At 34.4% G+C, this 25169-nt stretch overlaps 1 protein-coding gene across 2 annotated transcripts in view; it reads left to right on the top strand.

Moving 5' to 3' along the window:
• LOC128995994 (RNA-binding protein fusilli) overlaps positions 1 to 25169 on the top strand; it is a 113662-nt gene that overhangs the window by 81370 nt on the left and 7123 nt on the right. For both annotated transcript variants that reach the window (XM_054421099.1, XM_054421100.1), the window contains exons 6-13: positions 5336 to 5390; positions 13396 to 13506; positions 15804 to 15979; positions 17098 to 17192; positions 17645 to 17860; positions 18502 to 18657; positions 19564 to 19644; positions 20319 to 20520. In XM_054421099.1, the coding sequence (XP_054277074.1) occupies positions 5336 to 5390; positions 13396 to 13506; positions 15804 to 15979; positions 17098 to 17192; positions 17645 to 17860; positions 18502 to 18657; positions 19564 to 19644; positions 20319 to 20520 (1092 nt within the window). The remainder of the gene's footprint in view (positions 1 to 5335; positions 5391 to 13395; positions 13507 to 15803; positions 15980 to 17097; positions 17193 to 17644; positions 17861 to 18501; positions 18658 to 19563; positions 19645 to 20318; positions 20521 to 25169) is intronic.

The raw sequence follows: 25169 nt of genomic DNA, 5'->3' as shown, positions 1-25169 counted from the left end.
TCAATAACAGTTTCTTTTGAAACAGCTGTTTGGTTCAAATAACATTCATTTGAAAAAAAGAACTGGTCACATGTAGCAGGAATATAAAAAGTAAACACGCTAGTAAAGCTAATGACGTAATTGTCAATGTTTATTATCCATACCGTTATCAGTTCTATCCTTGATAATTACCCACCCTCATTGAATAAATGTACATCGTAATTTCCCATATTAGTTAATTTAAACTACAATATATTCATAGTTTAAATAAAAGTGATATTTTCACGTAACCACAACTGAACACGATTTCATAAAAGGATGGTTTGTCTAATTAATTGTATCCTAGGTCAATGTCGACGTTGTGTTCAATCTATGTCATCCATCTGTTTATCTTTGTATAAAACCCGGCTGAGGTTGTGGTGGTAATTTAGAATCGTGATTCCTGATTATTCTTGATCTTCTTTTTATGACATCAATATTTCTGGGCCTAATCCAAACAAAGTTAAAGCAGACACACATTAATTGTAAACAAGAAGCTACCATGAAGAATTAAAACGTGTAAACATTGTTATTTTTCTATTCTTTCCTTGAAAAGTGGAGCAGTAAAAATAAATTTCATTTATCCTTTGACTCGTGTACAGAGCCTCGATTTGTATTGTGGTTTAATTAATTTTGGTCTAAACTATTTTAAACTGTGGTCTAATTATCTCTACTAATCTTACTTATTTCCTATAATCAATGACAAAATGAGAGTAAATAAAATAACCTAATAGTTCCATAGTTTATATTTAACCAGCTGTTAGTTAAAACAAATTATATTGCTCTAAAACAAATCGAAGATTACAAAGATTGCTTTAAAAAATAATTAGAACATCCTAGTATTTTACTATGTATATTTAATTTATCTGTCATACTCTTACAGAATAATTGAACGTACCAATGATTAGCATTACACATAGTATAAATAAGTCAACCCTAAGTATGTCTTTACATTTTTATCCAAATGCTGAATTTGTGACACAAAAGCTGAATGTTTACAGCTGTTATGTTAAGCACATTATTTTATGACAAAAGCTAGTTTAGAATCTTAGCGTCGGCTGCTAGACGTTTTAAAAATTAAAACTTAATTTCTAAAAAACTGGGACCCTAAACTAAAATTATGGCTTCGACATTCCCTAGTTTTCAAAATTATCTTTCTTTCAACACAAAAATCATGAAAATCCGTCGAGTTGTTGATTCAGAATCGTGAAATAAAAAAAACACTGTTTCGTTTTAATATTATAGATATTTTCAAAGGGATATTTGTTATTGAAGCATATGCGACACGTGTTGGCATTGTAACACAAATAATAAAGACACGATTTATTTATCACAACTATTATGATTCAGCAAAATCAGCGGATGTTAACAAGGAGAACAATCTACAGCTGATAATTTTAATTCCCCAATAGTCAATGCTTATACCCGCGGCCGCAAAGCATGTGTTGCGGCAGTTTACGCTGCAGTAGGGCCTATAACGAAATACCGTATTGCAGATTATTGTAGTATATTTTACACTAGTCCCGAAAGTGACCCATTTCTGGAGGCGGAAGCAACTATCCAGCCGTCGAATGGATCTTTCGTGACGAGGTGACGAGTAGTGATGATAGTAAACAATACTTTTGATCACGATGTAAATAACCACACAAAACTTCATTCTCTCAAATGTATTTTTATTTAAAGTTACCATAACATGGTTTAAAATTTATTCAAAAGTCAGAGGGTTTAAAAATATTTCTCGTTATCAACAAATAGGCCCACTCATTAGTGTTCCCGTTGAGCTTAACAGAAACTCCGTGTTTGGGTAAGGAAACAGGCAAAATTATACGTTTCGCTAGATTAGAAATTGAAACTTTTCGGATAGCTGTTCGGAAACGAGCAAGCTTCGTACTATACAGTGACAAACCCTCGTTTTCTAGCAGTTATGCGTCATATACTTCTTGGCGATCTCGAAAAAAACTTCATAACTTTTTTGTGTTAACGCCCGAACTCCCAGAAAGTGTGGTACTTTCTCCAGATACGTGGCTTGTAGATATATTGCTACACACTCTGTACACTATTTGGTGGTGTTGTCGCTGTCACAGTCGGGGTCTAGGGTCGGCTATCTCAACGAGACGCATTATCGTACACTCGTGTGTCCAATGTAAACATCGCATTGAGCGACTGAGTGAGTAAGCGGTCCAGTGGTGTGAGATGTGCTTTGTTCCGAGCGATACAAACAGATTTGTCCATCTGTACTGTGGATAAAGTCTACGAAGGGTTTGTCTTCCCTATTGCGACACGCCAAACCATTAGCATTTGTGTGCGTGATTATTATGTACAAAACAAATGTTTTCCAAAGTTTCAAGTGTTCTGTTTTAAAAGATCTGCTTATGCTCAGAGTATTTGGAAAGAGAAGCATGTGGTGTGCCCAGTTAATGGTTCTAGGTCGGAAAATGAGCACGGGTGGTGCGGGACGAAAAGTGACTTTGAAGAGGAAGGATATTTTTTAATTCTTTCAGCTATCTAACACACAAATGTTGTATACGGTTTACCTTGATACATTCGATTAATAAATTAACTAACACCAATCTTGTTTTCTATTATGTATAAACTTACGGTTTTTACCAAGGTAAATATTTAAGCAAAGATTTCAAAAACTCCAATGCAAATTTTCGATTTGTAGGTTTGAACATAGGCTAACTGGTTAACGTAAATTTCCAAATACATCACGACATTATTTGTGAGTGAACTCTTACTTCAAATTTGATTTTATTTTGCCATAATATAGGTTACATAGCTGCTGTTGTCGTCGATCTACTATATCTGTTATACCTACTAGATTACTAGTTTCGGGACATTTTCAAATCTCCATTTCTAAAAATCATATCGTCAATACGTCAAGTAAACGATGTCACACGAAAAATGCAAACAGATTCATAGAGTGGCATACACATTGAGTACAACCATAGATGAAAATATTTATTCTATGGTACAACATTACATGATCGTGGTAACATGTAGGGTCGTAATATTCCGTGCATTAGGTTCAGTTTCTGTGCTTTGGTTTCATCATATTAGAATATTTTGTATTATTGTTTACCATATGGTTAGTAAAATGTAACCAACGCGAATTTACGATTGTAAATTTTCCACAGTATGAGACTGGTGAACATAAAGTTCACATTATATGTGTGTGAGTGAACTCGACACAACAAATATGCTCGCATTTCACATTGACAGTATTGGCTAGTATTGACTTGACTGCACTGTGCTAGACTACGTCGCTCGTGTAGACAATATGCCGATACAGCGTAACTAGAGCCCCAGCCGAGTTGCCGACACATTTCCTGCACACAGACGCCAGACTTTGATCCCCGGTTACGCGGAATCGGCCGTATTATTGCCGACGCGACATGCACACTTTTGTTTGTCCGGCCTCGCTACTGCTTACCCAAGTCGCGATGCACAAAAATATGTGTGACACGTGAAAACAGATTTGGTGACTAGCTAATTTGCATTATTTTTTGTAATACTGCAGCAAAAACGGCGGTTTTAATGGGGCTAATTTTTTGTCCATAGTATGAAAAATAACCAATCTTTCAGATCAGCTGTTTAATTTCGCTTTGTTAACTTTTTTTATGAACTCGAAGAAAATAGTTCCGATTAAAATAGATAGTCGATCGAATTTATTTACATTGTATATTACATTGCTATCTACAGGGTGATTGATATAAGTGTGCCGGCTATTTTATTCGAAAGTTATAAGAGATATAACAAAATGTTAAATTGTAACTGCCTTGGATTTTGTAATTAAAAAATTTTGGTCAAGTTGAAAAAATAATTTTAGCCGCCATTTTTCCAATATGGCCGCCAACTTTTTGTTATGGAACACCCATATTTTATGTTTATTTTTGTTGTGTTATATATTTGATGATGTTTTTAGAAAGTAAATGCAATTCAAAAACGTTTTTATTCTTGGCATTTTTGCTCTAAAGCTTTTCGTTTAGGAGTTACAGTGTGTTAAAACTAAGAAAAAATGACTTGCGGTGTACATTCTGCATCATGTAGCTCCTAAACGAGTACGTTTAGAGCGAAAATGCAAAGAGTAAAAAAGTCTTACAATTGTATCAAGATTCTAAAAAGACCATAACAAACACATTTTTCATATTTTTAAATTTCCCTGCCATTTTGGAAAATTGAGGCCATTTTTGAAACAATGGAATCAATATTTCTTCGGTATGTTATGGTCTTTTTAGAATCTAAATGCAATTTTAAGACTTTTTTACTCTTTGCATTTCGCTCTAAACGTACTTGTTTAGGAGCTACATGATGCAGAATGTACACCGCAAGTAATTTTTTTCTTTTAACACGCTGTAACTCCTAAACGGGTAGCTTTAGAGAAAGAATGCCAAGAATAAAAACGTTTTTAAATTACATTTACTTTCTAAAAACATAATAAAATATAGGGTGTTCCATAACAAAAATCAAAGTTGGTGGCCATATTAGAAAAATGGCGGCTAAAATTATTTTTTCAACTTGACCAAAATTTTTTAAATACAAAATCCAAGGCAGTTACAATTTAACATTTTATTATATCTCTTATAACTTTCGAATAAAATAGCCGGCACACTTATATCAATCACCCTGTATATAACTTTAAGCAACATTAAGATTGAATTAATGTATTATGTATGTATGAAAATTTTAATCACTCTGTATTCAAAAATAGCTCATTTCCATACAGCTGAGATCTTCTAAAATCGTCAATTTCCATACAAAAACAAATAGTCAGCTGACTTTTCCTGACATAATTATCTCTTTCGCTACACAAACAATACTTTGCCTGTAATCAACAAAATTACAACTGAAGTGTTTTAAGTTTGATAAAGTAGTTTTTTTTTCATCGTGATGAAAAGTATAGTTTAACACTCGTCTCCAAAGTCCCATTTCGGGACTCGATAGTGTTTCCCATGCTCTTGTAGAAACTTTCGTGACTAGTAGTGAAATATACTATTAAACTATGGCTATTGTGTTGGTGGATTAAAAATCAGATGCATACCATAACATTCCTCAAACGACCAAAACAGGCCTAACCAGCGACCACAGAATTAAAATTTTATTTAATAAGTCGTTTATTTAATTTTATTTAAAGTTATTTAAGTTTATTTAATTTTATTTTAATTCTGTGGTCGCTGGGCCTAACAGATAGCAAAAGATGACAAAAGATAACATAAATTGGATATTACAATGTAGTTACAAATAAATAAGCGGATATTATTATTTATAGTTACAATTTTCAAAAACTCATGTTTTAATATGATAACATTTGTTACAGGTCACACATTCAACAATCCAGAAACAATTGACGACAAACTTGAACCTGGTATTTGGTGAGTACAATCTAATACCGTTGTACGCTAATACTGTAGTTATAATATTTGCACAGTTGCTGTTTAATGAGGTCTGTATATAACTCAATAGATCAATAGATATATTCTATTGATAGATGAAAAAAAATGCATTTTACCATTCATAATGTTTTAAAGCATAGATTAAAAGAAGTAGACAGTCTATACTCTTTTTATCTATGCTTAAAGTGAATGGTATTATTGAATGCAGATCATTCAATAATATCATTCACTTAAAGACATTATGTTAGACATCACATCAACATGGACCAGTGTAGAAAATTTGTTATTTAAATATAATTTAGTTGGACGAGTCTCACAAAGTGTGCTACTTTCAAAATTATATTTTTACTTTTAGATTTTGTTAATCTAAAAGATATTTTAGTATACAGTAAGTTGACTTAGTTTTATTTGTTTTGTTCTTAAAACAAAAACTACAGTACGGGTACAGTATTGGCATACTTTGTTGATCGTTAAGTGGAGGTAAAACGGTTTTTGTAAAACTGGCTTCAACTTTAAAATGGGAATGGAGTGTTTAGCTAATTTGATCAATAGCGAAAAATTTTAAACACATACACATTACATTTATCAAATCCTGTTACTTGAATAAAATACCAGACTTAGAAAAAAATCAATAGAAGTTGGCAAAGTGATAAAATGATAATGCAAATTAATAATTAATCTAGATAATGAATCATTAAAACTGCAGTTAATGCCGAAAGTTGGCAAGAACAGTAGTCTATTGTTTCGTCGAGGTTGTTAGACTGGTAAGGTTAATGATGCAAGTTACTGATATCAAACACTTTATATACCACAGGTTTGTGTGTCACTGTTTAGCTTATACAGTAGCTGCATTTATTATAATAATTTGGACATTTCAAATACTTTTCTACACAATATCCTTTTTGCATTTTGATTTGACCAATAAATAATTGTTTCATTTTAAAGCTGTAGACATTTGTTGACTTAATTTTTTATAAAATAAAATTGGATTCACTCAGTAACGTTAGATTTTTTTAAATTGATAATAAGGTCAGCAGTTGGATAAAGTCCTTGTACAAACAAGTCAACTTTATGCTCTTCGTAGGGCTCAATTCATTTAGTTTATTTCCACAAGACATGGAAACTAACTGTCTTCATCATTAAGACATTGATGGTATTTAAAAATGGTTGATAGTTCGTAATAGATGGCTACCGAAAATGTTTTTGATTCAGTGGATGATTTTTTGATAAATAGAACAATTTATTGTATTTGTTGTTTGGAGATTACTTCAACATGTATTTTTAACTGAAAATCAACAGTTAGTAGGCCTATTTTGAGTTTACAATATATTAAGTAGAAGTCTAATTCTTACTTTGAGCGTATACATTTCTAACATTGGCTTTGATTTCTAGTATACATTTTTCCATCTTGAAGATATATTGTTAATTATCACTTGGGTTGACATACAAGTCTTAACCTGCTTGTCAAGTGGATATGATAAAACTTGTTTTCAAAGACCTAATATTTTATAAACAATGTATAATATTAGAGTTTTCCAGCATAGTGAATGTTCCCAAGGGTAGTGGTTTGTGGGGGAGGGAAGGGGGTATCTTTGTGATAGCTCCTGTGACCTTTGCCCTTTCTATCTACACCAGTAGGGTTGCCCTCAATATCACATTAGGTCCCTCAGTGTTGTCTGCCTGGTTGTGAGGTATGTGTGTCAAAAATATTTGTGGAGATTACATTTCAACTGTCCTTTGTCCTGTTTGAACTGCCTGGTAAACATGTGAGTTTAGGATATATTTAGACGCTTAGTAACATAAATGACCATGTATAGAACTATGAATTTCACTCCCATTTGTTGTAGTTTTTAAATATAAATGAACATAAACCCCTTAGGTAGTGTCCTGATGCAAACTACCGATTTTTGGCAAATAGACAAACTGTTTAACCTAGCTTAACTGAGAGGACACCTTGTTGTAATGTAACATTTTTATGTCACCTCAACTGTTACAGGAACAAGAAATTAGGGAGGAAAAGTAATTTTAGACTGTAGTACACTCAGTGAGTGAATTATTCAACTATAACTATTCTTAAAGAACTATGGATTAGCTGAGGATAATTCCCACGCATGTTTCTCACCTGTTTATTCAGAGAACACTTTATTGTATTTTAGCAAATTTCCCATAGGGAATAAGCTATTACTGTAGGTCTCATAGACCTAGACACGGTACCGATTTACTTTTTTGTTTTGAGGTCCCCCCCAGAGGCCAAAACACCCTCCAATCAAATTCATATACTGTATATATGTGTGTCCGTTAGCGCGATAACTCGATGAAAAAATGCAGAAAAATGATCCGATTTTGATTAAATTTAGTATAAACGTGTAAACCTACGTTTATTCAAACGAGTTTGCAAACCAGCATGATCGGACTATGGGAACGGGGGTTTATGGGGGGGGGGGGGGGTTTATGGGGTAAAAACTTGTTTTTCCCATTTTTGAAAATTTCACAATTTCTTTCCAAACCTTTAGAATAATTAGATTTTGACTTGTAGCTATGGAATTCAGTATGATGCTAAAAACCGTATGGAGAAAGAATAAATTTGAGCGTTTGTCAGGTCTTGGATTCACTGTACTGCAAATTGAACATGGAACGGAGTATTGTATGTCTCAATACATTGTTTGCGATACACTGGCTATAATTGCAGTATAGGTCTACAGTAGGTGAGAGTTAGGTAGTTACTGATAGATACAGTAATGTAACACTCTAATCTGATCCCTCTAGAGTGTGTGAGATGAGTTTGATCGTTATACAGCTCGTTATCACAGCAGCTCGCGAATGGCTCCCATTCTCTTATCAATTGATAAGTAATGGGAATCTTGTGATAGAATATTTGTTCATCAATTTGTACATGTGATATAGTCTGTGTTAGACGTGTGGATAGACTTAGCTGTTCGGTGTGAGTATCAATTGTTCAGCTGTGTTTTGGTGATTTTGAATGTCTCATTGTCAGTTAGGTTAGTGGTTAGTTACAAAATAGAATTAATCTTGTTTTAGCATAAAGAATTAGTATATTCTTTGTTAGTTCCATTTTCAATGCCATTGATTCTGAAAATTTAAGTTGCGAGGATGTGTACTTTCGTCAGTCCTTTCCATTGAAGTAACTATACAAATAATTCGAAGGCTATAAATCTAAAATGTTTAGCTCGATTGACACAACTATTACTTTTTATTTACCATCCATTGTATTAAATCTAGTACTAACCCTTTACACTTCAAAGATGATGTAGGTTATGCTTTCCCCTCATCTTGTGGACAGATACGAAGTGCAACGCTCACAGAGTCCACCCATCCTTCTAGATATGACCTTAAATTGAGTGTATTATAAATCCCCTATCGGTTAGGTCTGCAGTAAGATTACAACCTGAATGGTGTTTTTAATGACAACTTCTTGCCACACTCATTACAAAAATGTGAAAATTGGGGTTTTTAGGGTGGTTTATTAAACTTATCAAATACATTTTTTCTAAAATTGTAAGCTTCTAACCGATTTATAATTTAGTCAACATTTTCTAACTTACTTACCATAGGTACTTTACCTAAACTCCTCTTAGGAAAAGAGGTTCTTAAAATTCATAAATATTTCTGGTCGTTTAAAGCCTTTGGTACCTTTTACTATCTGGTCTTAGGATTTACATCAGAAACATGGACTTGTATCTTAAACATGGTTTTGGTAAATTTCCTTAAATTTCAAAATATCTAATCGTGTAAACAAACACATTAATAAATGACCTACCAGCCGCAAATAACCTTCAAATGACCATTTCAGCTGAACTTTATTCTATCACAAGGCTTCCCTTCCCCCTTCTCCCAGCTTTAACCCTCCTGTCTTATCATCAAATTTGTGTGTTCTGCACTTTCGGTGCCTGATAGCCTTTGCTTTTTATCTTCTTTCGGTATTAAATTAGATTATTGCCTTAACACTCTGGAGATAATAGCTTCTCAGTGTTTCAATAAACGTGATAGATGGATGTAAAAATGGGTCTGATAGTTACATTGTTGGGTAACCAACTACTCATCTAATGAACCTGTTTAGCTGAGGTAGCTTTAAAATATACTTACATGGGCAATCTATAGATGATCTGCCAATTTTAAAACACAATGAACAGAAATAAATAAGTAAATATTTACTTTTTGTACTAGTTTAAACACAGCCTAGGGTTGGAAACCTAGTTTCCGAAAGCGCTTGTGAATTAAACAAATTATTATATATTGGCCTTTTTGAACATTTAAATTTTGTTGTACATTTCATTTGAAATAACAGTGTCTGTCCTACTGATTTTACAAGGAGTTTCCTTGAGGACATCATAGTAGATTCTTTTTCTAAGTTTGAAGTTGTAGGCTGAATGCAATGTTAGGGTCAACTATTTGTTATAGAATAACTGTTTTGATAAGAAGATTATGTTGAAAAGATATGACTTCCATGTTTTTGAAAGAATAATTTATTATAAAACAAGAATAATTCATAATACAAGTATTCAACGTCCAATAATAATAAAAACCTTCAAACTCTGTTCCCGACTTTGTATATTTTGGTTAAGCTGTGTCCCCTGTTCCCATTCAGTTGAGGTCAAAGTTTACATAATCTGTCGGTGATATCAGTGACAGTGGTATAGGTGTAACTTAGACTCCTGGCCCAAACATTGACACTTTGACACTTTAGTTAAAAACATTTGTCAAAGGCCCGTTATAAGTAATCTGAGATCTGTTAAAGAAACTGAGAATATTTTGTTCACAATTGAAGAAATGTTTGAACCACACCAAATATGTATACTTTTCGTAATTGTTTTTTTAACAAATTTTGTTATGTCAAGTGGTAAATTAAACAAACAATATACTCGGTTCCAATTTTCATTTTGAAAAAAAAAAGATTTATCAATAGCCAAAGATGTTTAAAAAATGTGGAACCAAAGAGGTTTTTAAAAAATATGGAACCAAAGGGGTTTAAAAAAAGTGGAACCAAAGAATAAAAAAAAAAAAAAAAAATGCGGAACCAAAGAGGTTTTAAAAAAATTTGGAAATCTTCTTGAAGAAACTGAAGATTTAACACAAACATGTTGTACTTGCTTGTCAGGATTGGAAATGAAAGCTAAATCAGCTCATTATGTTATCTCTTCATTATGATGACAATCTAGAGACCCATTCAATGTCCAATGCTCATCTATTATGTAAGACAGTCTGTAGGAGAAACATAACTAGTGGGACTATATAAAAACATTACCAAAATCATTATTTCAGACTAAGCCTCATCTTACAATTGATTGTTTACAAGCAGTGTCAAAATCCTATTTTCAGTAAGTTGTTTAAATATTCTAACTGTATTACCTGTGAAAAGCGTTAAATCTTTTGATTTAAATTGAGATTCAAAATTAAGTTGGTTCAACCACAATGCAATTGGAATAAAACGTTAAGGTAAACATGGTTTGCAAAAAGTATAACTAATGCTAAATTCAAAGAACTATGCTTGACAGTTCACCATTCACTCCTTTATGGCTCATAAAGTTACACTGTAAGTACAGTAACTACGAAGAGGACAGCATTTTTGTTCACTTGACTGAAATTCTATTATTTGCTTGAAGTAAAAATCAGCTGTAGGCCTAAACCTTTTTCATTCTATCAACATAATTATCATATCTATGTACCTTTAAAATAGAAAAGTTCTCTCTTCTTTCGGAAACTATTAAATTAATCATAGCTATCACACAAAATATAACCTAACTTTCAATATCCAAATCAATGTCATAACAATTTTAAATTGTACCTACATAAGATTTAATATATTTAAATTTTACCTCATTCCTGTCAAACCTTTCTTTTCTGTTACAACAAACCTGATTATATGAACTTTTCCACTAATTTTTTTGTCTTTACGAGGCCTTATTCTTGTTGGTATGTAGCGTAGCGGTGTTTTTGAGTTGTAGTTGCAATTGAATCAACGGTAGAAGTGGCAGTAGTGTCTGTCAGACCACTTGTGAAAACATAGCTGGGCAAACATACCAAACTGTCATACACTCACTCAACCCACCTCATCATTTAGTGTTCCTCTTTTGGTGTGATACTGTTAATATATGTCTGAAGTGGTGACAAACTTCCAAGTGGATTAGTCTTCAGTTTCAGTAGGAATTGCCAGTGAGGTCAGTGTTTCTGGACAGAAAACAATATTTTGATTGAGATTGATTAGTATGTGTTAATACATCTGTCTCTATATGTGCGTTAAATGTTAAGATAACTTATCTTATAGTAGTTCATTATAATGTTAAAAAGTAAATAAAACCAATTTTGTCCGAAAAAAGATATAATTAAATCAAAATGTTCTAATAAATGTACAGCTAAGTTGGTTATTATGTTATTTAATTGTTATCATAGATTTTACATTATGTTGCATCAATGTTTAACTGGTTTTTAAAATGAAATTTGAAACAAAATCTTTATCTAACTTTTACAGAATGAAACTGAAAAATACATGTACTAACAAAATATAGGTAAGGTGACTAACTCACTTGCATTCTCTTTTGCGTGAGCCAAATTATGCAGTCCAGTGATGACTCTTATTTGCACAACATTGCCCATGACTCATCACTACTTGTGACTTATCTCAGTCTAATATTTTGATATGGTGCGGCAAAAAAACCGATCTATTTTCTGCAGAGTACTGTTCAGCGACAGGTCGTCCGAGAGTGTTGGGAGTAGACTCGTTGGAAAGCCTACACAATGCCATTTTTTGTAGTCATAGAGCAGTGGTCGCCTGAGCTAGTGCGGTTGTTATAGAGTAGTTTATATAAAATAGTGAATTCATTCATTGCTATTCAGCGGCAGTTTCATGCATTCTTTCAATTAAGGCGACATGGAGAAGTACCATTGCATAGCACAATAATGTGGTGAGTTACTTACTTTAGGACAACGGCTTCTGCGTAGAAAAGTTAGATCGGACGCCAGACAATAAACATTCGATAGAGTTCGTGCTGCTGTGGAAAACAGTCCTCGTAGGCCCGCCCGAAAACAATCAGCTGTCTTGAACATGTCTGACCGCTCAGTTATACGAATTTTGAGGTTAATTTTCTTCCCTATGGATTATAATAATAATCTGTATAATTAGGTAATCATCCATACAAATAATCACGACGGAACCTCTCTATGTCTACCTAATTGAATAAAAGCACGGAACTGCCGCTGAGTTGCAATGACTAAATAAATCATTACTTTTTAAAAACGACTCTATAACAACCGCACGTAGCTCATACGACCAGTGCTCTATGACTACAAAAAATTTCATTGCATAGGCTTTCCAACGAGCCTACTCCCACCACCCTCAGACGACCGGTCGCTGAACAGTGCGCTGCAGAAAATGGATCAGTTTTTTTGCCGCACCCTGTATAATAGACTGGGTTTGGGAAAATTCTTCATCTGATTTAAACACACAAGCTTTTGTTCTCTATTCTCAATTTTAGTACAGTAGAAGTTTTTTAGCTATGATTTTTTTCTGTTTTGTTTTTCTGATTTTTATGGTACAGAACTCTAAATCCAGTGCTGTAGATAAAGACAAACATGTTTGTCTTTGGTCGGTCGTGTCGGTCATCCGATGCCGTCGGTCGCCCAACTAGGACGCTCTCATGCTTATCCACGTGTTTGACATTTTTTGTGCGACGGATTCGCTTGCACGGACGACCGACCGATTTTTCGTCGTTCAGCTAGGACAGGGCCTAACACTGTAAACATCAGATGCCACGTGATCACTGGTCTCAAATCTTTCCCATGAGAAAAGTTGATTCAGTATCGCCCATTTCTTGCTAACCCAATCCGGTTAAAAATATGTGCTAATAAATATTGTTTGGTTAAGGCGATGTCACTTCCGCCAAACTGATGTCTGGTTAAAAGGTGTCCGGATAAGAGGGAGCGTAATGTAGAAAGCGCAGAACCTCTTCAACTGTTTGTTTGGTTTCAGTTCCAAGAATGAGGAAGTAGACAACAACTGTGTAGTTAGAGCGAGAGGACTTCCGTGGCAAGCTTCTGACCAAGACATCGCCAAGTTCTTCCGAGGATTGAATGTTGTCAAGTAAGTTTTCCTGAAAAGAAAATTACTAAGATTCATGTTGAAAACCGATAACACATTACGGCTCTCATAAGTGGATCTGCAAATAGTTTAAATGATTCTAAATTGGAAGTCATTGGAAATCATGTTTATGTTGTTGGAAAACCTACTTTTTATTGGGAATAATAATTAATAAAAAAAAAATACTTTTTGTTTTTCTAATCTACCCTGAAAAGAACTCCTGGTTTATGACTAATCAGTGTTAAGACGGACACTTGCAGTTTTTGTAAGTTTTTCTTTAGGTTGATTAGAATGCAGAGTGAGTGTATAATGGAGTGAGATGACCTGTGTGCTTTGCTACTGACTAATGTCTGTAGCGCGGATCATCATTGAAAGCACAATGATGGTTGGTTCAAGTATTAAACAATCAAAAAGCCACTGACTTTTCTCAGGATCGATTCAGTGACCTGATTGTGTGAAAAGCACAAACACAAGTCTTATCATTAAGCTTATCAATAAGTCTCACAGAAACTATTCATTTCTAAATTCTTATATTTTATACAAAAACAAATTAAAAAATAAACCAAACACATTTAGTTTACTTTGCTTACGAATTGGCGTTCAACCAATGATCAAATCACTCTACTCAACTGTTTTTAAAGGGAGGTAGAACCAAACTACCAATTAAACTAAATTATTTGAATAATAATCTTATTTGATTTGTCTTTTAATAAAAACTATCAGATCTAATAACTATTTTGAAAGGTCTTCATTAAAGAAAATTGTATTTTACCTTAGTGTCGTCAAACCATTTCTAAATGTTAACATCCGTTTTAAATGCAAGTAAATGAACAAAACGGAAAATTTTGGTTTACGTTTCAGCCTGTTTCAAATTACCATGTAATTGGGTTAAACCACTTCTTACTTGCACAGTCATTCCTAGTACTGTTGGTTCCATGTTTCTGTTAGTTTAGCATTTTGAAACAGACTTGAACAGAATTCTAATCAATCATCTTACCGGTACTTGACTAATTCAATATTTTGCTAAGTTTTTTTTTATTGGGGTTTCAGATGAAAATGAGACAAAAATAGTATTTACCCTAATATTTTTCCAATCATTTTGACAAAATACAATAACTTAAATTTTATAAATTTTTTTTTATGAGGCTAAAGTATTTATAATTTCATTTTTCTTTCATTTTTCTGGAAAGTGGTGTTTAAACTAAAGTCTCTCAACAATTTTGTCAAATGTAATCTTTACACTTACCATTTCTTTGTGGGCTGCAATAAAAATGTTATCAGATTTTAGTAGCTATAAACATAATTTTTATGGCTTTGCAGGTTACAAGTAAATTTCACTGCCAAGTGGTTTAAACTTATTCAAGTAAAGAACCCTACAGCTTACAGCATGAGAAAAGCTGGATCAAAATTATAAATAATTATTGTCAAATATTTTGAATTAATAGGTGTTTATGACCATACCTAAATTTAAGTCATTTTCTTGTATTTTTACCCATACCTTAGAAATTAGTTTTTCAATAGTAGCCTATATTTAAAAAAACCAATTTATTCTGTTCAATTCTGTTTTCTATCAATATTGGGTGTCAAAATATATTGTACTAACTGTAATAAATTGATCAAAAAGTTGCTCAACAAGTCAATGTGAGCTTACTGCTATGTTATATCTGAAAGTTTTTGGCCGTTGTAAACATGTCTAAGGTTATCAGTGACAGCAGAGTGATAAAAAACTCAAGTGATCCGACTCCTGAATGATCAGACGAGAACATGAAAGTTTCCCACAAACGATAATTTGAGAAAATGTTTCACTTAAATGTAACATGTATGTATCTTGAACAAATTCAGTGATCTGCTGGTAGGTTCGTTATAGCTGGGTAATTGTAGTTATGGTGCCTAACGATCGAGCTGTGTATTTAGTTGTACTAAATACACAAAGAAAGTTGCTGTCTTAGTGAAGTTAAGAATGACCAAAAAATGTTATAAGGCTTTTTGCAAAGGAACAGAACCCATTGTATATATTCGCCCCGTGTGATAGATGGAAAATCTATTTCAAATATGTCATATTTCTCTTCTACTTTTAAAATACTCAATATACACACAGTTGTTAAGGATGAGTCATCTTTGCCTAGTAAAGCCACACAGTCAAGTTTTAGATAAAGTAGTTCCACCTACTCTCTTTTGTTTTTGTCCTTATCTTATCTTTTTTCAACCTCAAGTTCTGTTCCATAACTTTTGTTTTTACCTACCTATAAGACTAACACTGTTCCAATTGGGTTACTCATGTTGACCTGTCTGGGTTGCAGAGGTGGAGTCGCGCTTTGTCTGAGTATCCAAGGTAGACGGAACGGAGAAGCTCTCATCAGGTTCGTCAGCCAGGAACACAGAGACCTTGCGCTCAAGAGGCACAAACACCACATCAACAACCGGTACATCGAGGTCTACAAGGCGACCGGGGAAGACTTCATCAACGTGGCGGGAGGTGAGTTTGTAGCGGAGAACTAGAGGAAAGAAAACACCTACTTGCGGGTATTTACCTTTTTTATTTTTGTTCCCCGCATTGTTCAGAAACTGATTTTTCCACATATTTAAAAAATATTTGAACTTAAAAATGACTCGTGTGTTGCTGTCAAAAGAAGCAACCATTGAGAATTTAATGTAAACAGGAAAACATGTCCCAAAAGTAGAATTGTTCGAAAACTGAATTACAGAACTAACTATATACATCAGCTTAAATTTAGGCATTGTGCTGGATTTTATATGTTGTTTAAAATTACCTCTAAGAATAAAAATAGTAGATCTTCAAAATATATATATCATTCTAAAACCTCTTTTATTTATACAATCCTGTTTGTTCTTGCTAGACATGGATCTTATAGAGCTACTAAGGTAAGAATAATAGGAGTTGAATGAATCATTTACGTCAAAGCTTAATCAATAAGTCAATTTTGGTTAGTAAAATATATGGTAAATTATAGTTTAAAATGTCCTGTATGAATGGTCACATTAAGGTACTTCTAGTTAGTTGCATAAAACTAGTTGTTTACATGTTAAAATTTAAAATAGTATAATTAATAAAAGTGATTAGTCTATAATTTATTTAGCTAAATTAAACAATGCAGTAGATTATATAAAAGGAATCGTTTGAGGTGTTGTAGTATGTTGTCTTTTTCAATATGGTAAGAAGTCAATTTTTGGTTGTCAAGTCCTAAGGAAATTATTCCATTGAAAAGTTAAGAGCATTTGCATAACCCTGTATATCATAAATGAGTCCTATAAAAGAACCTTTTGATCGCTTTAAACTTTTAGATTACTTACCTACTTTTTTTAGATCCCAAGAATTACACTTTTAATTGCAACTTGCCGGAATTTTAGTATACCTTTAAATTTGGTTCCACAAAAATCCCGTTTGATCAACGTATTTTTGAGTTTTAAATTGAAATAGATTAAGCGTAAGAAACAACATACATACACAATTTAAAATTATTTTCCATGTGAATTTGATTTGTTTGCTGTTACATGTTGAATAACTGTTAAATTATGATTTGATGAAATATAATTTACTGTAAGGTTTGATTGATGGTTATGTATGATGTGCAGGAAGGAACATGGACGCTCAGGCGTTCCTCACCAGAGGTGCGCAGGTCATCATCAGGATGCGTGGCCTGCCTTACGACTGCACGGCCAAACAAGTGGTAGGTCTCATCAATAAAAAAACATAAGTTACTCAAACAAAATATTTTTACATTTTGTATCTGTCCCGTCATGTGGTTCTCATAAGTATTTTCATGACCTCTTACTTAGAATGATTAACATTAAAGGTAGAATAGATTCATTAAACAAATAATTTTGTTACTACAGTAAAAATGTCTGTTTACAAGGCATGCATGAGGGACAAATGTAGGCCTAGTGCTTTGTATCCTGGACAAAAAAAAAGATTCAGCTGTAGTCGAGGAGATATTTATTTTTGTGACTTGTGAAATTTGTCTGCCGTCTGCCAGTTTTAGTGTAAAGCTTTCAAAAGGCAATGCAAATTTTTCCTTCTAAGTAATCTCGTCTTATACACTACCTGTGCCAGGCCATGACCTTCATTTGGATTTTGTGAGAATTCATCACAAAATTAATGTATTTACACCTGATTTTGCAGATCGAGTTTTTCGAGGCTGGAGAGAACTCGTGCAGTGTGATGGACGGAGAAGAGGGTGTGCTGTTTGTGAAGAAACCTGACGGCCGGGCGACGGGAGATGCCTTTGTGTTGTTTGCGGTAGAAGATGACTCGGCCAAGGCTCTCAGTAAACACCGGGAACTGATCGGTACGCGGTACATCGAACTGTTCCGCAGCACCACTGCTGAGGTGCAACAGGTACAGACAATATTCTCTTCTTGGTGACTGTTAGAGTGAGTGCCTATGTCTATTCAAGTATTCACAATGAGGGCCTTTGTTGGGTGAGTGAGGGGGAGGGGAGCTCTAGGCAAAGTTACAGCCAAACTTATTGACCATTCCTCATTGGCCTCTTTTACAGCTTGATCAAGCTTTACCTGACACAATCGATTGGCCTTCTCACAATTTTTGACATTTTTATGGTCCCAAAAGATAATGATGTATGAACCTTCACTCTGTTTTTCTCTCCTTGAGTCGATAGCAACAGTGAAGTGGTGGAAAGAGTCAGTATTTAGCTTAGCTTTTTGCTATGTAACACACGGCAAAGTTCCATTACAATCTTAACAGGGATTGTTCTGTTGTTTTAGAAAACTTTTATTTTGCATTAGGTACTGATGTTTGGACAAGTTACAGTAATCCGTCTTTGGAGTGAAACTATGCTAAGCCTTGTCCCTCAAACAGAAAAAGATTTTGAAGTCCATTCTGACCATGAAAGTCTACATTTTAAAGTTTCTTATTTACTTTAAGAGTGGAAGACAAAAGTGGAAGCTAGTATGGTTTGAAATAATACCTATGTACTCCCAATTTGCCCATCTATATGACTAAGCCTGGATTATTCGCAGGTGCTGAACCGGTCGATGGACCCCAAGACTTATGAAACGCCTCTGCCACTGCCGATCACGCAGTTGTCGCAAGTACCTCTGGTGCCTCAACACTTTATCACCTCTGGTACTCGCAAAGACTGCATCCGGCTACGAGGGCTGCCCTACGAGGCTCAGGTTAGTCACAACCTCTACTATGTGGTCGGTGAGAAGTCATTTGATTAATTGATGGCTCAAACCTTAAGATATGAACAGTGCACATGGGGATTTTAAGAACATGAATAGGACTATTTTTTGTTTTTGCTTCTGTAGTTTTTGTATCCACGCAGAACCGGCAGATACACAGACATAAGCATCATCTACTAGAGCCTAGTTGGCGTTTGGTTGGCCAATACAGCCCAAATGTTGTTCAGATTTGTAGTGTTTTCATGGTACATTTAACTTAACCAATTTTTCAGCTCAACCCAAAACATAGTTGAGAAGAATGATGAGAGACTTTAAAGGATGTAAATTTGTTTTTACTCCTGCATCAGGCATTTTTAGCGAATTTCCCACCTAGGGTATAAGCCATTACCGTATCTCTCATGGTATGATGTTGACCCGGGACCAATTTAACTTTTTGTTTTGATGTCCCAAGAGGCCACATACACCATCCGTTCAAATTCATATATTCTGACTATATGTGTTCACAGGGGAAAAAAATATAAATTTAAAATTCCTATTTTATTCTTATGGAGGAAAAATAATCTGTTATAATTTGCTTGTTTTGTGCTATATTTTAATTAAATTTGCCAAATTTGTTTATTTCGTACTAAGCTATTAACATTTCACTACCTTGACTGTATCAGCAATCCTAAGTACTCATTAAAATTTATGTTATTTCAATAGAAAATATGTGTCACATGTTCAAAGAATGTTTTACCGAAAATCCAACTAGGTAAATGGAAATTCACTTAGTCTGCAGGTTTATTGCAGCAGAAGTATTTATATTATTTTCCGGTAATGAATCATTGAACAATCCAGAATGAGGAATTGCATTGTATTTTCAATGATGGAGATGAATGAATGACTATGTTGGTACAGGTGGAGCATATTCTAGAGTTTCTGGGAGACCACGCCAAGAACATAGTGTTCCAGGGAGTTCACATGGTCTACAATGCTCAGGTGAGTTGCTTGATGTGTGTTGTAGGTTTATAGACAATGCAGAGTTTTGCTTGTGACAAATCATTAGTTGGGGTTTCAGAGAGTGCTTGTAATGGATGAAAATGTGTTGTTACATTGTTGGTGTTGTTTAAGCTGTGAAATAGTGTGTATGGTTCTATTAATTAGGGAACTTTCAATTTCGAAATTGGACATTTATAGCAGTTAAGTAAAGAGAGAAGGATAAGAAAATGAAAAATGTATAAATTGACTTGTTTTCTCATTTGTTAAGCCAGGTAGTTTATACCATTTGTGTCACCTATACAATTCTTTTCAGAAGTTGACCTAATTTGTTATACAGTTTTTCATATCAACCACATGACTGAAAACCTCTGGAAATAATAGTTAGCAACAACTGTTTATAAAATCATTTGATCATTGTTATTAGTGCTGCCTTCATTCCAAGGCATGAATATTAATTTTTTTTTATAACTAAGTGGTTGCTAATAATTGTTGTAGTGTTTCAACTTTTAAATAAGTTTCAAACTATGATTGTAATTTTTTCTGGTTTATATTTATAAGCAGACGTTTCATAATATTTATAGTAATGAGTAAAGTTTAAGTTCTTATGAATGTATCCTTTGGTGGTCAAGTTTTGCCCCTGTTTGTACTTGTTGTGAGCTGTGGTGGTGATGCAGGGCCAGCCGAGTGGAGAGGCGTTCATCCAGATGACATCGGAGTCTGCTGCGTTCCAAGCTGCCCAGCAGAAGCACCACCGCTACATGGTGTTTGGCAAGAAGCAGCGTTACATCGAGGTGTTCCAATGTAGCGGTGAGGACATGAACCTGGTGTTGACTGGTGGAGCCGTCAGTCCCGTGGCCAAGGCTCTGCTCAGCCCGGGTATGTTGAGTTCCCCCCCTCCTCCCCCTACACCTACTGCCGCTCCACCTCCACTCCCTGCCGCCCCTGTACCTGCACAATTCGACCCACTCATGGCCGCTGCTATGCAGGCCCAGGCCCTTGCTCACATCCGCCAGAACCAAGAGTCCCTCTGGATCATGAACCAGATCGCGGTCGCCCAAGCCGCTCAGCAACAACAGCACGCTCTGGCGATGGCTCTTAAGCAACAGCAGTATCTCCCACACGAGTACCTTCACTCCCCACATGTAGTTGTATCTTCTGCTGCTCCCTCTGTCCAGTCGCAGGTTTCTACTATCACAAGCAAACCGATGACGTTTCCCCCCTCCCAACTTATGCCGGCCGTCACTCCGACACCTTACTTTGTTCTGAACTTCCCCCCGAGGATCCCTCCGCCGACTTTCCAAAAAATGCCCCAGCAGACCCAGATGGCCAACCCCTATGCGGCTTATGCTCCGTTGTCTTTTGTCCCTCCTCCCCAGACAGCAGCTGCCTCTGCTACACAGCCCCTTGTCAATTTGAAGCGCTCATGGGAGCAAGCTTTCCCAGCCCCCACAGCGGTCAGTGAGGCCAGTACAGTCCCCAGCAAGAGACAGTTTCCCACAACTGCTGTATCCTCGGCATCCCAGAGTTTCCCCACCAATCTCCCCCCTCCTCCCCCTGCTCCTTACCAACCTCCTCAGTTCTATGCAGGACTGTGATCCTTGAATCGATCTCTCATTCATGTACTTAACAGCAATAAGCGAGAGACTGACATTCCGTAGGTTGTGGTCGAAGCAGCTAAGCCAATTTTAACATTCCATCCCCAATGTTGTTTACTTTATTTTATTTCTATTCCTTTGTGTACATACAATCGAGTAAAACTAGTTTTAGATGATTTTTATTGCTGAAGTCATATATATTTTATGTAACGTTATCGATTGTTCTTGACTTGAATCATTTATTTGTGCCTCAGTTATTAACTGTTCCAAGTTTTATCTTTTATTCCTAATAATGTACTTACATTTTTAAATAAGCACTCTATGATTTTAATTTGTTTTTAGTGAGCAAAGTGTTATAGTATGAGTTAGCGTTAGGAGTATTTTGAGGATTTTTGTTTTTATGACTAGTTTGTTGTAAGACTCGCTCAGTGCCTTTTTGATTCTCTATATTTTTGTACAACGCATATTGTAAATAGAAAGTAAAGTACATGTTTGTCCAGTTTGCTAAGACTAATATTTAAGGTTATGGTTGCTGATATGTCAAAGCGATGTTATTAATCTTGCAATGCATTTTGGGAAGCATTTATGGCTTTAAATGTAAACTCCATTTACCTGACCGTGTTTCTCCTTTTCCCTTCTTCAATGAAATATTTGGTTTTTCTTGATCTTAAGGTTTGTTGGGTTGTTCCTTGTTTTTGGCATTGGGTTAATCTTGTTTCTTCTCTTCCGTTACTGTTGCTTTTTAGTAGTGTTATTGCTTACTTATTAATATTCATTCTGTGATACTTAAAATAATGCTGTGTTCTTTTTGAAGTTTTAGCAGTTTTTATAACAGATTTTGAGAATATTTTTTGAAGAAGAGTTTATGGTAACATAATTTGTTAAACTTTTGAAGTTTAAGAAATCCTTTGACTAGGGCCTATTTTTTTAACGAGCTTTTTGTGAAGTGAATTTTTTATTTAGTATAAATAATGAAGTAAATGTCATGTACTTATTAGCTTAGTAGCCTTAAGTTTGTTAAATATATTTTTGGAAGTTTATTTTTAGTCACTATCTGATGCTGACTTGTGTAATGGATATAAATTCAATAATATTTTTTATATTGTAGCCAAGAGCACTAGAGAATTTCACGGTAGGTATAAGAATACTTTTATTACTTTTAATACTTTTAGTATTCACAACAATTGCATTTGCAAAAAAAATCTAGTGTTTCAATTGTGATTTGTAAATATTGTAGCTCACATTTAATATTTCGCACAAGAAGATTCTACCGAGAGGTTGATGGGACCAACGTGAGATAGTATCTCATTTGAGAAAACATTCCATTATTAACTTAACATACTAACACGGAGTCTCTGTGATACGCGGCAGCTACGGAGAAATCCCAAATATTTCACACTCCTGTGTCTCCCTCCTCCTTCTCCCTAGGTTAAGTGAGAGCCTCAGTTGACTCTGTACATTGGTGGCGACTAGTGTCGTCTGCTGCTGGCTTCGCTAGCGTGTTGTGGCGTGGGGACATTATGCTTGTGCATGCATCCAACACTCGGATATTGGGTATCACTCAAACGGTTCTGGTTACGACACTGATACATTAATGTGTTGGTTATACCTCGGATTCTGGTTAGTAGGTGAACAGGTTGTTGTAGTGATTATTTAGTGATCTTGGGTACTTAAGATCGGCCGTACTGTTATTTTTAGCACTAATAGTATTGTTTTATTTTCTGGGATTGTGTTTTTCAGGTTGATATAGTTGTTTTGAATTTACTATGGTGCCCTTTGCTGCTCTTTTATTTTAAATTTGGTTGTTTTATTTTACTTTTTCAGGGGCTAATGAAGATTACTAAATGAATTTTATTTTCATTTCAACTACAACTGAGTTTAATTTTAACTCATGAAAACTAGCACAGAGCGCAGGCTTTGTTTGATTAAAAGTGATAACTGCATTTTCCTCAGTTCCCTTTTAGTTTAATGTCCATGCTACTGTTGCATAAGTTTTAAAAGGTGTCATTTAATATTGTAAAATAGCAGTTAGCAAATGAAAAAATATCATATTATGTTGTACTAGTAAAGGATAATATGTAAGGATAACAAAATACTAACGATAAATTATACAAACAAATATAACAAAACATGGTACTAAAAAGGGCCAAGTAAAAAACAATAATCTGATTGTGAATAGTATACAAAACTCTATTATACATACTAAAAATTAAGATTAATTTTCACATAGGGGGTAGCTAACCACTAACTATCGTAAAATCATAATAACAACACGTAACATATACCGACACTCCCCATCGGGGTTTAATACTCACGTTTGTATAAACATTAATAAACCTGTAAAACTAAGTTCTATTGTATTTTTTAAGATTTTATTGGTCTTGAATCGACGACCTTGTGCCCTATGTTACATCAGGAAGCAAATACATATTGAAAAGCAAAATAGGTAAACTAAATTGCAATTAAGCCAGTTTTCATGATATTCATATGAGTTTGACACAATAATAAAAGAGCAGTTGGGTGGCACAGACCAGAATCCGCGGTTGGTTCGGGCGCAGTACACACTAGCGAAGGCAGCAGGCCTAGTTGTAAGTCTGCTTCTTGTAGAAATGATGTACAATAAACGTTTTCAAAGTAAACCAATGGGTCGTTTTGTTGCACCTGGGCAGGGTGGTTTTTGGTTCAATGTCTCAAAACGTTAGAGCTAGGGAGATCTCTTTCACGTCTTAAACAACAAATAATCCCAAGCAGTAAAAGAAGAAAGATTTTTGACTGATATAATTTTTTTAATAATTTTTTTTAGTAGTTTTTTTATGGTATTGAATGCTGGAGGGAGGGTTATTTGAAGATAAAAATTTAGAGCTTAGAAAGTAGACAAATTTACATTGTAATCGCTGCATAAAATATTGGCACGTTACGAATTTGCTATACAACCAAAGATAATTTAACTTGTTATATCACATTCAGAGCTATCACCAAATAAACAAACATTTTAGTCAAAATTTTTATTAAAAAAAAGTGTTATTCAAAAAGTTGTTAATGATTGGAAAAGTATAATAACTAATTTTAGTAATTGAAAGAAAGAGATCTTCCATTGAAAGTTCTAATATTTCCTACTCAGTAAACAAAAGTCTGCTTTTCTACAGCATTACCATTCTTTTAGACAATTGCAGCTTTTCTTGTGGCTCACTTAGACAGCAGGTTTTTTACTGGATACATAACCATAACTTTCCTCAAAGTGAATAATAATCAGATCTTTGTTCTAGGATGAAGAAATTTGCTCTTGAAGCAGAGTGATTTGTTATAAAATTAAAACATGTCAAGTATAAACCTGTTGTCTGCAAGGTACACAACCATAACAACTTGAACTTGTAACATGGTTGTAAAAGCATGAACAGTCAAACGTCTCACGTAGAGATAACATTAGTAATGTGTGCAATGGTAATAATTTTTCAGGACTAACCTCCTTCGCACGGTTCGCCAGTGAATTGATACAGTTGCTTGTTATGACAGTCTGTTCTAAGGTTTTCTGAGGTATTCGCTCATCCTAATCTTTTCCTTAAGCATATCATATTCATTTTTAGATCGCTTGGTATTTTTTTCTCGAATCAGTTGATTTTAAAGTAATTTTCTTGGCATAAGAATGAATAAGTTTTCTGATAAAAGAATAAATTACGAGCAGTGTTAGATGTTTTTTTTTGAGTTAGCTAAGATGTATACAATTTTAGAATTTTAATTTGTTTTTTTTTACTGAAGTAGTTAGTTACTGAGTTGAAGTGCAATATTTCTTGAGTTTGGAACTGAAAATTTGTTAATTTAACATAAAAAATGTTTAAAAGATCAAATTATGGAATCAACTGTTAATTAAAATGCTCTCCAGTTGTTTTTTGTACGGGTTTACTTCAAAAGGTTCAGAAATAAAACATAATT

This window comes from Macrosteles quadrilineatus, unplaced genomic scaffold (assembly GCF_028750875.1).
Source record: "Macrosteles quadrilineatus isolate MER2022 unplaced genomic scaffold, UCM_ALF_1.0 Scaffold_5__1_contigs__length_97177068, whole genome shotgun sequence".
NCBI lineage: Eukaryota > Metazoa > Arthropoda > Insecta > Hemiptera > Cicadellidae > Macrosteles > Macrosteles quadrilineatus.
Note: the sequence above shows the minus strand (reverse complement) of the source record. Positions and strands in the feature narration are given on the sequence as shown.